Here is a 17,509-nt window from a genome sequence, read left to right as displayed (position 1 = left end):
GAATCATCTAGTGGTGACAATTCATATGAAAAAGAACTAAATGTAGTTTATTAACAGGATCACAGTCCTTAGAGCAATGAAGCTTTTCTTCTTCCAACAGCAGGGTGAGAAAAAACATGTCAATGTCTTAAACTGGAAAATCTGAAAAATTACTGGAATACTTAAAGAAATCCCTCTGCATCAGTCTTGATTTAAAACATTTCTGTAACACTAGTTGAGACCTGCATTTATTCTTAATTTCTGTATTTCCTAGTCAGTCCCCACGCCCTGCAATAACTGAGGAAAAAATTATTACAAAAATTCCCAGTTCAGAAAGAGCATCTTTAACAAGAAAAACAACATTTGAAGCTACCATGCAAGAGACAATTTTACCCTTCTATACCCAACTGATCAGATCCCCTGCTGTTTATTAAAGAAAAGTAGAAAAAGAGGCAAATCAAAAGGAGAAAGTAAAAAGATTGGAACAAAGAAGTCCAATAAAGAAGAAGAAGAAAAGGGTCAAATATCCCAGGATCTGATATAAGAACAGTAAAAGGAGGAAAAGATCATGAATGAGATGCAGCAACAAAGCCAGGCTATAAAAGCAGGAGAAGTCAGCATAAGAAGGTATAATATCTGGTTTTATTTATCATGTTGCCCTCAAAACAAACAAACAAAAAAGCGAAATATGAAGGTGAAAAAGGGGAAAAAAGATGAAAAAGCAAAACACATATTTGGTTTGATCTGTGTCCATACCAGCCTTATGATATAATTGTAACCAAAAGAAATTAAGCTCAGACTGAGGACTACACTTATTTAGGTGATCTCCAACTAAAACAAAGGTGTTTCTGGAAATAGCTCTGATTACTTCCTCTGAATCAACAGCAGTGCTGGTTCCAAAGTATGTTTTGGAGGATGTCAAGCAGATGCAGGAGCTCTTATTTTGCACAAGACAAAGCTCCCAAAATTCAGCTGTGGTTGTACATAGAACTCTGACGTCTCCTTAGAAGCCAAGCTGTTACTTAACATATAGTGTGATACGTATCTTTATTCATGAAGGAAAAAAAAAAAAATCTACAACAACAATAGTGCAAAGTAAGGAATACTTTCCTACACTAGTACAACACTTCAAAGCAAGATCAAAACAGTTACATTTGCTGTGCCATATTTAATTTTCCTATTGCGCTTCACATAAACAGAAGGGACATTCACTGGGTACTGTTAAATAACACTGTAAGAGAACACCTCACTTTCTTCATTTATTACTCATTAACTCCCCTCCAAAAGCAAAAATCAAAACTGTAAAATGTTATTTTAAAAATTCCTTGCTTACTATAGTTCCCTGAGAATCTAACATTTCACTAACTTTGTCTGCCTTATTGTTACTACCTTTTTATGTTACTGTGTATTTCTACCATTGGTAGAATTTTTCTCCAAAAGAACTGCCCACCTTTAGAGGCATAATACTAACCTAAACAATTCATGGTCAAAGCACTGCTCTAATTTTAAGTTAGTATTTTCCAGTAAAAATATACTTTCTGTCCTTACCATTACCTTATTACATGTACCTTGCATTAATTCTATTCTATGACTATCAGGTAGACTAGACACATAGGAAAAACATTATTCTTTACTGCATGGGTCACAATAATCCTTCCTTATACAGTCTGCATTTCAACAGCTTAACAACTCCCACATATCCCTGGAGAAAAATATCCTTTTCTTGAATATCCATGCAATTAGAAACTGACATTTGGATCTATAATCTCTAGGTTTAAAACAATCACAACTTATGCAGCTTTTTAAAAAGCCTGATTTAATATAATAATAAATCATGTGGGGCATCAGACTAGCAATTACTATTGCAGTATGTAATACTCTGGTACCTTTCTATGGCAAGAACACCATTGGTATTTATCATCTTACCTTGTCACAGGAACCAAAATGCCCCCACAAATGGAAAGTAATTTTTCATGTCATTCGCTAGAGTTCATTACATGAAAGTAATTTTAGAGCATACTAGTATTTTGTAAACTATTAGTATTGTAGGCACTATAATAAGTTTTAAGCAGCAGTCTAATACTTGGAATCTGTCACAATTTCAACTTCCTGCAACTTTTATTCGATCAAAACTACACACATTCTGTAAACTCACTACTCAAGATCAACCTTCAGTATTACATGTTTGCAAACAGAAAAACGTGCTTATACCATGTTTAATAGTTTATAAAAGTGCCTATTCTTAAATCTGTCTACTTCTGATTATGCCTTTTCTTTTTCCCCCAAAGATTACTACTACAGCAAACATTTTTACTACAAGAAGCTCCTGACAGGAGCTTCTTCAATTCTGTACTTACTATTTTTTCATTTCATTCACATTCCCTAATAATCTATTCCATTCAAAATTTCCTTGCTGATATTTCTTGCCTCATCAAGATCAAAACCTCTAATTAGGCTGCTACTTTCCAAACTGTAAAATTTCTCATTCTGAATAACAAGGAGGAACACATGCTATAAGATGTTCCAATTTCTTTTAAACTGATCCAAGTCGTTTCAGGATCACAAAGCATTTTTACTAACTTTAACCCTACAACAGCAAAAAAAAAAAATCCCATATTGTTATTCAAACAAAACTACTGTCCTGCACAGCATTACAAACTGAACGAACTATTTCACTCAGACTGAATGAAATACATAACAGAGTGATACAATACAACCTTTTCTCATTACCTTTTTTCTTTTTACATGCATAAACCTGAGGATAGTGGGTTTTGTTTTTCCAAGAAAAGATCTTCAGTAAGAGTATAACATCTGTAAGTGACAATCTGCATGGGAAAACTTACCTGGAACATTTTCTTCTTAATCTACAGTAATTTGGAGAAGGGTTAAATACCTAATTTAGTCACTATCTTTGTGCTATTTTTTAATGCTTACAATTCTTGGCACTTGCAACTGACAAAAGGGGGGAAGACCTCAACACATTTTTCAACCATGTCCACAGAGAAATTTTAATACATTTATTTACCCAAATGGAGAAAAAATGGAAGACATGGATGTATTATGGAGACATGAATGACACAGAAAGGAATTCTTAGACCAAACTCTAACTGGATGATGAAATTTAATAGCTGCCATATTATTTTAATGCACATACAGGGCATTTACCTGAACAGTACAGAACCATCAGAAGGGGGAAGATTGTGTGTATGAAAATATTATACCTCATTTTTACAATCTAAGTTACGGATCTGCTATTATTTGTTTACTGCAGGGGGTTATCCATTTGTTTTATGTTCACTCCAACAATGGCATTTTGAAACAGCACTACAGAATGTGATGGCACATATTTAAGATTTTTAAATAGCAACTACTGAAGCCCAAGAAATGAAACTTGTGAACAAAGCCCTGTTAACAGGCACTTTTAGCAGCCCACAACAGCTTTTTTACATTTTAAGATGAAAGGAGATCCCATGAAACCATAAACAGAAAAGATTATAGAATAAGTAGACATAAATTATTGATCATTTGTTTGTGTTGTATCACCTGTATGCATTTTCACTTCTCTCTCAGAATATCTCACTATATAAACTGATCTAATATCCTATAAAGTAGCATTTTTTAATCTGGAGGGGAAAATGAGAGATACTGACTTCTTAAATATCCACAACTGCCAAACTACCACAGAGTGATGGTCTGAACTGTAAGTATTTGATGTCATACCTTAGTATACTTATTAATCAGACAACAGAGTGACTGAGTTTGTTTGTACTGGTAGCATCAAAGCTCAGGTTAAATCTAGCTGGCATGAAAATTAGAACAGGAAACAGATTCCAGACATACCATCACTGAGTTTTAGCACTAACCAGGACTCCTCAGTTACAATTTTGTTTTAATGTTTGAAAAGGTGAAAAACAGCAGTAATACATTTGACATATAAGCAGCCTTCCAGTACATACAGGAAGGTTGTGATGAAGACGCAGGTAGGCTTTTCACAGTGGCGTGCAGTAGGAGGATGAAAGACAATGGTCATGTATTGAAATAAGAAAAGTTCTGCCTGGATAGGAGGAAAAGCTTTCTCACCATGAGAATAGTCAAGCAGTGGTACAGGTTGCACAGAGACAGGGCTTTCTTACCCTTGGAGATTTGCAAGTCCTGACTGGATAAAGCCCTAAGTAACTTGGTCTGATCCCATAACTGACCATGATTGTAGCAGAAGATTGGTCTAGAGACCTCCTGCAGTACCTTCCAACTTGAATTTTCTGACAACCCTGTTATTTTTTGACAGGGGCAAAGAAATAGTTTCCTTCTGCTCTTCTGAAAAGCACTGTTCAGCAAATAGTAGCATGACAGGGTCAATGTTTCTGTTGCAGGACCTCTGCATCCACCTTTTTCTTAAAACACAGGCATCAAAACACCACCGTGGCCTTCTCATTCTTGCCTCATTCTTACATCAGCAACCACCGATGCCTTCCTGATTCATTCTAAATTTGACAATAACTTCTCTGGGTCCTCCCCCAAACAAGAATGTTTCCTTCTATTATCTCTGAAGCTTTCTTTTGTGTCTGCTCTGAGCTCTTCTCAGAAATTTTCCAGTTCCTGTTATGCACCAGATCCATGACTTAACGTTCTTCCCAGTCTGCTTGTCATAACACTAAATTCCAGTAGCTTAGTCTCAACATGCTCTATTGCTCTTAGAAAAGAAGCCACCATCTGAACCTCCCTGTAGAGTTTTTAACCTGATGCAGTACATGGCTGCGAGAACATGGCAAAAAGGCAGCCTACCTCCCTGCTGTCCAAACACACCTTTCTTAATAGAACAAGGAATAACATAAAGCTAACAGCTGAACAAACAAAACAGGTGCTCTCAGTCACAGCTTCCATTGGTATTTGTGCAAATAAAGTACAGACTGTGGAGGAAGGGCACTATTTATAGCTCTAAGCTTAGGTGTCTTGTTTTTGGTAGCCCACCAACACACCCAACAAGAGTTTGCTGTTAATTTCAACACACACACTGAACTGAGCTCTCCTGCAATTCTGAAACACAACTCAACTGAAAAAGCTTATATACTTATATGTATATCTATAGATGTCATGTATATATGTATTCCTTTCACAACCTATTGATTTTTTCAGCTTTTTCTCCTTGACTGTTCTGTTGACACTAAGTATACATTCACTTCTACCACAACAGACATTTAAAAAGTCTCAAGTGGATTTTTAAGTACATTAGATTCTTTAGCACAACATTACTAATCAGAGTTGAGCTTGTATGAATGCCTTAAGTATGCCTACCACCACTCTTTCATCAGAATGCTCTATTTTTCAATTTCAAAGCTTATTAGTATACATTAATTAGACCAGAAAAAATAAAAAGCCAATTATAATTACTGGTTTACATGCATACTTCACATGTTAGTTCCTCATTTCAGGCCACTACAGAATCATTGCTTCAGGCAGAGGATTTAATAAGATACTCAACAAGCTAAACCCCACTGATTACATATTAAAGTGATAAAATGTCCCACTTATCCCATGTTCAGACTAAGTCAGTTCATGACTTAAGAATATCACTGAAAATGTCTACAATTAAGAGGAAATAAAATATTATACATGACTATATTAAGCTCAAATAATTAAGATAAAGAACAAATTGTGCTTAGGTTGCTTATCCACACTGTTTCCATCTGAAATTAGAGTTGATAATATACCAGACTTTCACAGAAATGTGCAATGTATAAAAATAACACTATTTACACATTGCATTCAGAAGCCTACATGAAGGATAAAGACACATAGGGGTACAATCACACACTCAAGACAGTAAACTGTTTATACTGTGCAAGTTTCATACAGCTCTGTCCTGCCACTCCCAAGCAATTACTTAAGAGAATACACACTTACACTTTGATTTTAAACACAAAGTTTAAGTCCTGCTCCTCAAAATGAATGCCAAAACTGGCCACATGGTGTGGAAGAGAGATTAAATGCCAATATGTTGCAAGGAAGTGATTAGAGCTTAACAACGTGCATTACCACTAAACTTCAAAATGTTGGGCTTTTGCTGGGTTTTGTGTTTTGGGGTTTGGTGGCAGGGGAGCAGGTAAAAGTAAAAAAGTAGTTTTAAAAACAGGGGTATTAGAAAGGCAAGTCACTTACTTCAGTCTTTTTCCTAAGTGGTTAAAAGAACTATGCAGCAGCTCCACAACCCTTTTTTATATGTACACCTGGGAAGAATACTGAATCCTGTTACTTTCCTCAGTGTTACCCTGATGTGGTTTAGACCAGATGTTTAAATGTTACAGTATGTACGTTTTCTTCTCTTCTTCCAAGGCAAAAGCAAAATAAGAGGAATATTTGACTTCACTCCACAAGAGACCTATTTAATAGTTTGGCGGTTATGTAAGTAAAGGTAGCTTGGCTAAGTCAATGTTGACGACATACAGAACGACATGATCCTAATGAGTTGGAAAATATTGGCTCTCATGAGATTCAACCAGATGCTACTGCGCTGAGAAAGCTACTGTATTATTGAATTTCATTTTTATGAGGTAAAATTTATTATTCAACCATTAAGGTATCCCACATGAAATCTTGCATAAAATAGTTTTACAGTTACTTTCTGGAAAGTAGATTTTATTTTAACTTTAAGACATCATTTACATGAGGGATTCAAATGCCTATTTGATCACCTTCAATAGAGAAATGTAAGGTCTGCAAGCAATTTTCCCAAAAATACCAGATTAATGGAACCGAACTGTCAACAAAATAATGAACTACCTGAATAGGACAAGGAAAAAGTGGTAGCAAGTTCCAGTTTTCCAGAGTAAACTAAAGCCATGTGTGACTGTGTATATGTTTTCTTGGCAGGCTGAAACAGTTAGAAACTGAGTGCTTCAGGTACCTACTAACAAATAATGAAAAAATACACTATAAAATTACTTCATAGGATTAATTATGCTCAACCTTTGAAAGATCTTAACTGGCACTATTTTTCTAAATTTTTGGTATTTTGTACACTTATTTTTGTAAAAACAATTGTGTAATAATAATTGTAAAAGCATTTTATCACCATCAATACGTTCACTTGCAAAATTGTAGAAAGCATGATGTATTTCAGATTCACATTTGTTTCCACATTTATAGTGGATGAAATGCAAAAAACAGGATGTTTCACAAGCATGTGCAACAGAACTAACATATTATTTAGTTGTGCTTGTATACCAAAAAGATTATAAAACAAAACCAAAACACAAACATAAACTTCCAAAGAGCTAATGTGGGTTGAAGACTGCTTTTGTTCTTTTCTTCTATTTCAGATGTAATACCTTATCAAACAGTTAATAGTGCCTTTTCCTTGACCCATGAAAAAGAGCAAACACTTGTTTGCAGCTGTTTCATTTATCCATTTCTTATTTTGCATTTTGTTACTTTGTATTCCCATCTATTTCAATTTTTTTTATTCTTTTTGTTCTTGCACAACTCCCATTTTAGGCAGTAGGAATATTTCTTGTAGCTTTTAATGTTAACGCCTATTCATTCAAGGAGTAAGTTTCATTGTTTATATATAAATCTCAAAATTTTTAATTGTCTTGGCTTCTCTGAACCCTAAAAATACCAGCTCATTTGAAAAGAACCTTTGCCAAGTAGGCACTTAAAACTATGGATTACAAAAGTGCTAAGATGTCACTGCAATGAAGGAAGTTGCGTGATTTCAAAAATCCCATTAAGCCATTAGCTGGACCTTTATACTCCAAATCAGATATAATTAAAAATCTGCTCTTACTAGAATTAAATAGTCTCCAGATAAGAAAGGCATCATATCTAAACATATTTACGATAAATATCCTTCTTGAAATACTCATTTTACCTGTCCTCCACAAGTTCTGAGCTCAATCAGCTAGTCACAGTACCATACACATCTTTTTACTGGTATTTTTAAGATAACAGACCTTACTACTATGCATGACAAATACAAATTTTAAGTAGTAGAGGCACTTCATTCTTAAATTCTGTCAGAAACTAAACACACACAACTTGCTTTTGAGACTTCAAAACTTGTTTTTTCAGACAGCTTGCCTTTGGACAAGTTACTTAAAAGAGAAACTCTCAGACTATCTGATGAAGACAGCAAGTCTAATGACCAACAAACTATGAAATAATTTAGGAAAGTGTTCTCCTAGTAGAAAAAACTTTCTAGAGAGCAGGGGGAGGAAAGTAGGTGGGACACGTAAGAGTGATAATCTTCAAGCAATTTTCCCTTCCGTATTCCATCAATCTATTCCCAACAAGAATTTGTACAGGAAAGAGCTTAAGAGTTTGTTTCCTTCAGCCTAAATTAGTTTTGAAGGACATTTTGGAACAGAAAAACATCCCTGCTGTAGATGAAACTGTAGGACAGAACCCCAGATACAAGCTATAAATTTTATTTCTGTGTTTGTGGAAATACACAGTGCAAACTACATCCAGAGAAAGTATTTCAGCAGTTACCCTGCAGACAGGTTCTCGAAGAGGCCTTCATACCTCGCGAGACTCTCCACAGCATGTCAAAGGGCCAATAGTTAGGCATTCTTCTCTGATGTTCTCTCCCCCTCCTGCAGCTCATGTATCTGTACTTGTCTTCCTATTAAACTTTGGCTTTCTTAACTTTTACTGCTTTTCTACTTTAACTGTTTTTACCTGCTTCTCCTTGCTTTGCCTTCCCCTGCATCTCTCTTCCCTTTTTATTAGCTAACCGTCTTTCTTCTTTTTTCCTTCCTTTCCATTTTTTCTTTCTTTTTTCCCCCTTATTCATCTGTTCTTTCCCTGCAGCATGTCTTAGCCCATATTGTAAGCACAGTTTCAGTGATGCAGTTTTAAAACTAGAGGAGATGGCTGTGTTGGAAAAAGTATACAACTAGGGACCATAATTCCTGCTAAAAAAGATCTGTGTTGATAGGATACAAAGGCTTGTGGTATCACTTTTGAGTTCAAGTAATACTGAATCAGTATGTTATGGAGGCACCTCACTCACAAAAAGAACCTGGCACAAAGCCTCAATAAAGACATCAGGAGCTCAGCAACAACTGTTTCAGTCCAATAACTCTCTTCAATCGCCACACAAAATGTGGTAATACATAGGCAGTTGAGAAAGATGTAGGCTATGTAAACAAAGGGCAAACACATTTGAGACTAGCTATGTGCAACTAGTAAACTATAGAAAAAAAAATTTGAAGTCTATTTTCAAAATTGGCAGAACAGATCTAGAAGGGTAACGCGTAACTAGAACATTTCTATAGGAGGGCACAGTTTGTTCAAGACAAAAAAGCATGGTGGTGGTGTACTGTGTATCAAGAATGTGTAAAATCCTGTGATACAGACTGAAGGCAGGCAGATTTGCTGGAAATCTCTGGATAACAGCAGACCATTAAAAATAGGAAGACAAAGTACATAAGCTCTTTCTTTTTTGTGAGAATAATGTCATGTCTGGGTAGGTCCTTATTTTTAACAGGGGGATAAGAATCTAGATAGAGACATAGCTGTTTGTCCTGCTATAGTTCTAATTAGTTAGAAGTATGGGTTTTAGAAGTTTGTAAATATAAAGGTAGAAGATAATTTGGGCAACAGTACTCATGAAACACACAGTTTATGATTCTTGTAACAGCAGAATGAAAACAATGACTTTCAAGAAAAAGATCCCCTGGGAAATAGGATAAAGTGAAGGTGAGATCTTTAGTCGTGTTGTTAATTGTTTCTACAAAATTGTAGTGTTCTTGCAGGAAAAGAATCAGAAAAAGCCAAGGAACAAAGGGAAAGAGCTATACAAGAAAATGAAGCAAATAGGTTTATAATTGCATTTTTTGTACAAAATTGATAAAAGAAACAATTAATCCATAACATCACAAGGACAGAAAGCTATTTTCTTGAACTACCTTTGTACTACTTCTGTGCACGGCTAAAAATGAGCTGTGGTTAGATGGAAAACACAATACCATTGACAAAAAGGCTGTTATTTCCGTGAGATGTTAGCTCATACAGCAAAACCTCATCTGTACACCCACAAAGAAGCTCAGAGAGACAATGACAAGGAGGGGAAGCCCAAATAATACCCTGCTGGGCTACTCCCAGGCCAACCACAGGAGCCATCAGCCCATCAATAGCTGACCTGCACAAGCCTAGAGGAGCACAGGGGCATGCAGTGGCAGGTGGGAACCCAAAACAAGGACTCCCAAGGAACATTCACCAGTTGTTTTGTGTTGGAGAAACTAAGCTGAATCTTAGTAAAACAATATCAGTGATTAACAGATGTGCCTTGTTTACTGAAAAGTTCCTCATTGACTACATTATCCTCATAGTTACTTCACTGAAAAAAAAAAAAAAAAAGAAAAAACCAAGAAAAACAAACAAAAAACTCATAGCCTTGAACTCAAAGCTGCCTTCATCCAGTTAAGGCAAAGTACAACTACAGAAGTATAAAATTTACCAGGTCAAGCATTAAGCTATGAACAAGAGAAGATCAAAACAAATGTACTATACTGTTCATTTACTTTATTGTAAGTACTTAAAATGTGTGCTCCAGGTTTCTATTCTGCAGATATATTGTTAGCACAGTTGTATCACAGGTCATTGAACTGAAGGACTGAAACATGTTAAATGATGGTACAGGTTAGTTTGTAACTGTCCAAACATATTCACATCTTTCTAAGGTGTGGATTGTAAACCTGCTACTTTCAGAAGTACCAGTACTTGAAAACAAAACCTCACCATCTCATCCTTAGGTGACTCACACAGAATCAAAGAATGAAGAGAAGCAGTGACTTTTGGGAAAGAAGGAAAAACTAAGCACTTAAAAGGGTTACCCACCTGAAAATACAACAGTTCTTTTGCACCAGATCAACACAGATTTAACTTTAAAAAACAACAGGACTGAAAAAGGAAAATAGGACTGCAGAAAACAGGCCTGATAAAGACTTCCAGTGGTAGTCTAACCTATCATTCTGCTTCAAGTCATGATTTCCTACATCTGAATCATTCTCCCAGCACATTCTCCAAGACTGGTAATGATGGAAATTCCAAAAGATTGCAATTATTCTTGTTATGTGTTTATTCACAAAAGATAAACAATAATGGGTCTAAGCAATAGTAGGTTTAAATTATTCTAGCCTGCATAGAAATATAAAGAAAAAATAGATTATCTTCTTCTGGATGACCTTTATGCACTTGAAGACTGTGGTCTCCTCTGTAAACTGGTCAAAAACCTTTATTTACTCCCCAAATCCACGGTTGGTTACCTGTCATCCTTTTGCAAAACAATTTCATTATTTATATCAACACTGAGACTTGCATATCTTCAGCAGTTTCACAACCAGTTAAGTAACATCTCTTTATAAAGCTGGATGAGAAACATCTGCAGGCCTTTAAAAAAAATTCAATGTATGCCATTGATTAATAAAGCTCTTAATAATCCAGCTTCACTTCTGAATGATCTTAAGTTACAACATTGCACCATATAAGGTAGCAAGGGCGGATGTTTCAGATGAGGGAAGCATGAAAAAATTATCCTGTATGGGAAAATTAAATGCATCCAGAAATTGGTGCCAAGGAGCGAAGCTTGGTGGCTTAGCTTACATCCTGGATTTTAAGCATAAGCTATAAATACTCATATACACACAAAAAACATTCTGTATGTTAACTACTATAAGTAAAAACCTGGATTTAAAGGATATAATTGTATGCTCATTCACTAGTAGTGCTCTGTACCATAATAAATACTTCACAAAAAGCATCACATATTTACCTGAAGTTTGGAAAACCTCATTCAGTAAAGCTTCATTTACCACCACCGAACTGACATTTCCAACAGGATGACACCAGCTCTGATAAATAGTTTGAAGCAGAAGGGTTTGAGCTCTAGTTGCTTGAACTGTCAAGTTAGGAAGCTCAAATATGCATTCTGTTAGTGGGACATGAGCTCGCTTGGACCTGTTTAATATATTGAAAGAAAAAAAAAAAGGAAAATCATTACTTTGGTGCATAAAAATAACAATTTAAAAACCTAGTCACAGAATACCACTATAAGCAGTTAGTTTGTAAGGTCGGAGTTGTGCACCTGTTAAATTTCTTCTTGTAAGAGCTGATTCTACTGAAATTCACCCTAAATAGGACTTCTGTTACATGATATAACTTTACATCTCCCTCCAGAATACAAGAGGAAAAATCACGTATGCTTTTCTAATTATCTTTTGGTTTTAAAATATTTAACAAAAACAATTCCAAGTGCTCCCACCAAAATAAGAGCTATTGATAAAATTGTGCAGTTATTAAAAACACAGAAGAAATTGTTCAAAAATTTAAATTTTCCGAAAAATTTTTATTTAAAAGTTTACTGTGACTCACTAAATGAGATATATCCAGTGATCCAAAAAAACCCAAACAAACCAACCAAAAAAACCACCAAAAAACATACAGACAATATCCATACAATAAAATACAAAAAGCCCCACATTCCCTATTTCTCCTCATATTCCATATTTGGCTGACATAATGCTCACTAAGTGATTCTAATGATTTTCAATACCTTTTACCTTTTAAATGGGGAGGAGGAACAGGTGGGGACAGGCATTAGGAGGGTAGTGCAAGGTAAAGGACATTCTGTTTGGAAATAAACTCTTCTGTGACAACATAGTCCACTATCAACAAGAAGTCTCTACCACAACCGTAGCAAAGTCAGTAAGTTACTTTTTCTTCGTAATATATACACTATTACCTGAAATTAAGCAACAGATTGATTTGCTACATTCAACAAAAACTACAAAGGTTCTTTAATATTCTCATTTTGGAGCCTTTTCCTGCAGCATATTTACATCATTATTATCCTTACCCTAATCATCTCCTGTTCTATCACCATAATGTACTTTGTGCTATTTAGCATTATGTTCTCTAAATGTCCCCAAAATATAAAGAGTGATGAACAGATTAGCTCATTCTCATTCTGGAGAATCTCCTCCATTAGAACATTTTAGGGACAAGCCTAAAGCCACATGAAAATTAACAATATTAGGTTAATGTTCCATTGGGAATCAGAACCTCAAATGAGGGAAAGCTGCTGAAGCTGCTCACACAATCCCTTAGCCCAGGAAAAAAAGCACCCTTTACCAAAATGTTCAAGGAACTGAAAATGCAAAGACCTTCCCTTGCAGACACTGAATGGCTCTTTAGATCTGCAAAATCAAAACCTTCCAAGGAACTGTCACAATCAGTCACAATACACTGCATCTCCTATCTGGATCCACAAGAAAACGCTTGCAGCCACATAACCTAACATATGTGAGATCATACTAGCAGCGGAGACTCTGCAGGAGGCTCAATGAATTCAGAAACAGGCCATTCCTGATGCTCAAACTCTAAAATCTGTAGCAGCATGAAGTGACACAAAATTCCAGCAATATGAAGTAGACTTCCTTGCACATTCTGCACCTGATTGGGAGAGTGGCCCTTAAAGAAAACTAAAGAAAAAAGCACATCATCACTTCTCAGACCCATTATCATCTAGATGAAGCGGCAGAATAACAAAGTATTCCGCTGCTAACACTTTTGGCCCATAAGCTGCAGATAAGGCCTGTGTGATATATAAAACATGGTATGGAAACAAGCATTCTGAACATCAGAAGACATGTACCAACTACCATGTTGACATGGTGGTACAGCCAAATGTAATGTCATCACTTTAAATGGACTTGCACATAAAAAAAATTCACCTTAAGTCACAAACAGATCTCTTCCCTCAATTCATTGTCAATACCACAAAACAGCTCACTGAACACCATTTTCTCTGGAACATGAGGAATTAATCTCATCAAGTGTTAGATACCTAGAGTATGAACAAACATTTTTATCTAAGATGGCTGTAGACCCTTTTAAGGTAAAAGGAAGGAAAACAGCACTTATATACATAACAGAGATCCATTCATTCTAGATCTGAGCATTAAATGAACTGCCTTCTGCAGGTCACTATTTCTGACCACTGCCTGTAAAGGGAGATTACGATAATTATCTCAGCTGTGGATGTCTACACCATAGATCAAAGTTTCATAGATAAAGCCCATCCACAAAAGCCAATTCCATTGCTCCTCACTAAAAATAAAAACAAGGGAATAAAAGAAAAACCGATTCCTATGAAAGAAGATACTTGTGAAAGATTCTTAGACAATGGATGTAAATACAGATGGAAGACAAAGAACAAACAAAAACAGATGTTGTAGCCTTCTGTAATAGTAATCAGTATTCTTTAGACCAAGGTTTTTCAACCTCATAACACTCAGAATCACAACTACCTGTCTCAAAAATGTTAAGAAGGGGGAGGAAACCAGCAACAAGACTGCCTCTGAGTTGCAACTCATTTGAAGCTGACGACACAACTGTGCTGCCAGCTTCAAATGCCATTTGCAGAAAAAACATGGATGAAGGAAAAACATTTCATGATTATATGGGAGAACTCAGGCTTGTGTCTGGTTGTAGAAATTTCCTTCAGAATGAAAAAATAAAAAAAAAAGCAGTCTACTATTTGAATGAAACTATCAGTCCTTGAAGTTTGGATCTACCATATTATGGACTGATACAGCCTCTGTTGCAAGGAAAATCAAAACTCATTAGAGATCTTTTCAGAAGACATCTCATTATTAGCCTAGTTTGTTGGATTGTTTGGGGTTTTTTATAGCAGTCACTGATACCAAACAGTGAGTTAGAACAATAAAAATTACATTTGTCCTGTTTGGGGGAACTAAGCATCTCCTGCGTGCCTTTCTGCTGACAGCCCGTAAAGATCTTCCTAGAGTACGTGAGCAGACCACATGCCAGCCTTGCTGCCCGAGATCCCTACTCTATCAAACTGCAGCAAAGTAAGTCATCAAAGGGGTAAGAAATATCCGTACAAAACTCCTGAAGCTCTTCCTGTCTCTCAGTTTGAAGTTCAAACACACTGCACACCTTTCCTGAAAATGTTCTTCTCCCAAAAAATACAAATACCACATGTGGCCATCTAAGTAAAGAATGCATCCAAACCTATTTGAAATATGTTGGTGCAAGAAAGCCATTTAAAAAGACATTTTTGTCACTTCAGAACACTTCAAAAAATAAGCTACTTAGAAAATTAGAACTACTTTAAGGAGAGACAAAACGAAAGCTGAAAATAATACCAGTATTAAGTCAGGCAAATAGGGAAAGATGCTGCCTAGTTAAAAAAAAACTAAAGAAAAACACTTTGACTCAGATAGATAGCCAAAATGAACTAAAAGCCTAGAACATATTCTGACAATTTCTACCACACAACACACACAATAGAACACATGAAGATCATCTCTTGTGGACACAATTAGATAAAACATATCTCCCATTTCAGCTCCTCAGATACACAAACATTCCTCCATGTAAATGCACATATATCCATATAGCCACTAGAAGAAAAGCTCTGGGTTCCAGGAAAAGCACAGGTGGAGACTGCAACACTGTGGCCTTTTCTAATGCTGGTCCCAAGTTAGAATTTGAACTTATACTCTAGGAATTTCTAGGAAAGCAAGTCCAAGCTCTGTAATTTACCAATTTAAGCAGAAAAGGTGTGCACAAGAAAATGAGCATATAAGGTGATTCTGTAGTTAGGAAAATCCATCCCTGTAAAAAAAAAAAAGTTATATACACAACAAATAAATTTATTTTAAAACTCAAGATTAAACAGATAACACAAACCTTTTACTTTTATGTAGAATTGAAATTGGAAAACTAGATACGCATGTTAGGAAAGTTTTTGTAGGCATCACATGGCAAGAAACATAATGCATGGTGATACCAATCAGAATGTTTCCTAGTACTCCTTTTTTTCAAGCCATGTATTGCAATCTTTTATTATTTATCTCATTGCAGAAGTGCACTGTAAAATTTTTCCTTTCTGTTCTTTTTCCTTTTATTACCCTTTCAGAATTTTCTACTTTTCCCTCGTATTTCTGAATGTTATTTTGCAGGATTAAAACTAAATACTTCAGAAAAATTTGTCTGAATATTTCAAAAGACAGGTTCCCTAATGTAAAAATGTGAAGGAAGGAAGAAAGTAGAAAAGCTTTTTCAGCAAAATTCAGGACAAACATGACTCAGCAATAATTCCATCTAAAATAACACATCTGAATTAATAAAATAATGTAAGGGGGGGGCAGTCTGTGAGGAGCTGTGACAATCACAGCATACAATATGACAGTGGAAAAGACTTTGCTTTCAAAGTTCGACTATTCATTTAATACCCATTACAGCTACTGTACTGAACCATGCTAAATTTAAAACTTAAAAAGTTTCACATAAAATAGTCCTTTATGGGTAATAACAGTGTATGAATTTTTTTTAATAATATGCAAATTCTACACTTATTGTACTTTAACAATCCCACAGGAATCAAGTCTACTGGTCCTTTTCAGATAACTTTGGAGGAATGGGAAGTTGAAGAAAATAAATCCTTTTTTATAGGAAAAAAAAAAAAGAAATTAAGGTGGGGGAAGTATTGTACCATGTGTGCAGCAAATGTTGCTTAAAGGAAATTTTAACTAGACCTGGCTAGTGATGAAAGTACATTTATAATTCAGGATTTATTATAATAGTTTTGAAACACAAATAATGCATTTAAAAGAACTTAAAATACAAGTTTGCTACCAAACTGCACCTGTTAATACAGAAAATCCATCATTAATAACGTACTGAGCTATATTTAACCAAGTTTTATGACCCAAAAGATATATTCAAGCAATAAGTGAAAATATAAGTACAAATATTTTTTTCAGTAAACCAAGTCAGACCTGTGTTTCTATATTGTATCATTAAATTTGTATTAAGCAACTGAATGTGACTTCATATCAAAACTCATCACCATATTAAAAGAGTTATGGCACATAGTTGGAGTCTAAAACCACTATTTAAACTGCACTTTAAAACTGTAACAACAATAGAAATAATTATTTCTCAAATCTTTACGCTCAAGAGTTAAGATGAAGTTCTGAACATATGTTCATTTAACTGAACAGGTTAAAAAACTACCAATTCAAACACTCTTCTCTAGGGGAAAATAAATCCTAATGTAACTAGCAGGATAGGCTACTCATTAAAGCTGAACTTGGACAAGTTCCAGAATAAATTTAAGGAAATATGAACAAGCAAGTCTTGCTGTGTAGTGGCATGGAGTGAAAATGAATCTGTCCTAATTAAATGATTTTTAAATACACTTTGGTTGTACCCAGTTTGCTGACAAACTGTAATACAGACTTGCTGAAATATTTGGATAAATCTGGCGTACCATTAAAGAAAATAGTTTTCTTCACTGTTTTTGAATGAAAACATGAATCGGTCCTTATTATACGCCGTGCATAGGCACCAATATAACCAATCCATGCAAGTTCACAGGCCTGCTATGAAATATTTTCAGTTTGTAGACGTTAGGAACAGCAACTCATTCTTTTAAAATCAACACCTCAGAGTGATTGAAAGAATATAGCGGTGAACAGCTGGGTCCAGAGGTTTATAT

The 17,509-nt window shown here is 35.3% G+C and overlaps 1 protein-coding gene across 15 annotated transcripts in view; it reads right to left on the bottom strand.

Moving 5' to 3' along the window:
* Positions 1–17,509, bottom strand: part of VPS13B (vacuolar protein sorting 13 homolog B) — a 488,999-nt gene that overhangs the window by 363,713 nt on the left and 107,777 nt on the right. For 13 of the 15 annotated variants that reach the window (XR_012649869.1, XR_012649870.1, XM_075023675.1 and 10 more), the window contains one exon: positions 11,753–11,937. Coding sequence is in view for 12 of the 15 variants with exons in the window: in XM_075023675.1 (XP_074879776.1) it covers positions 11,753–11,937 (185 nt within the window). In the remaining 3 variants the exon portion in view is untranslated. Of the gene's footprint in view, positions 1–11,146; positions 11,371–11,752; positions 11,938–17,509 lie in introns of those variants that run through there. The other 2 variants (XM_075023686.1, XR_012649871.1) reach the window with 2 other exon arrangements.

The sequence above is a fragment of the Buteo buteo genome, chromosome 3 (genome assembly GCF_964188355.1).
Source record: "Buteo buteo chromosome 3, bButBut1.hap1.1, whole genome shotgun sequence".
Classification (NCBI taxonomy): domain Eukaryota; kingdom Metazoa; phylum Chordata; class Aves; order Accipitriformes; family Accipitridae; genus Buteo; species Buteo buteo.
Note: the sequence above shows the minus strand (reverse complement) of the source record. Positions and strands in the feature narration are given on the sequence as shown.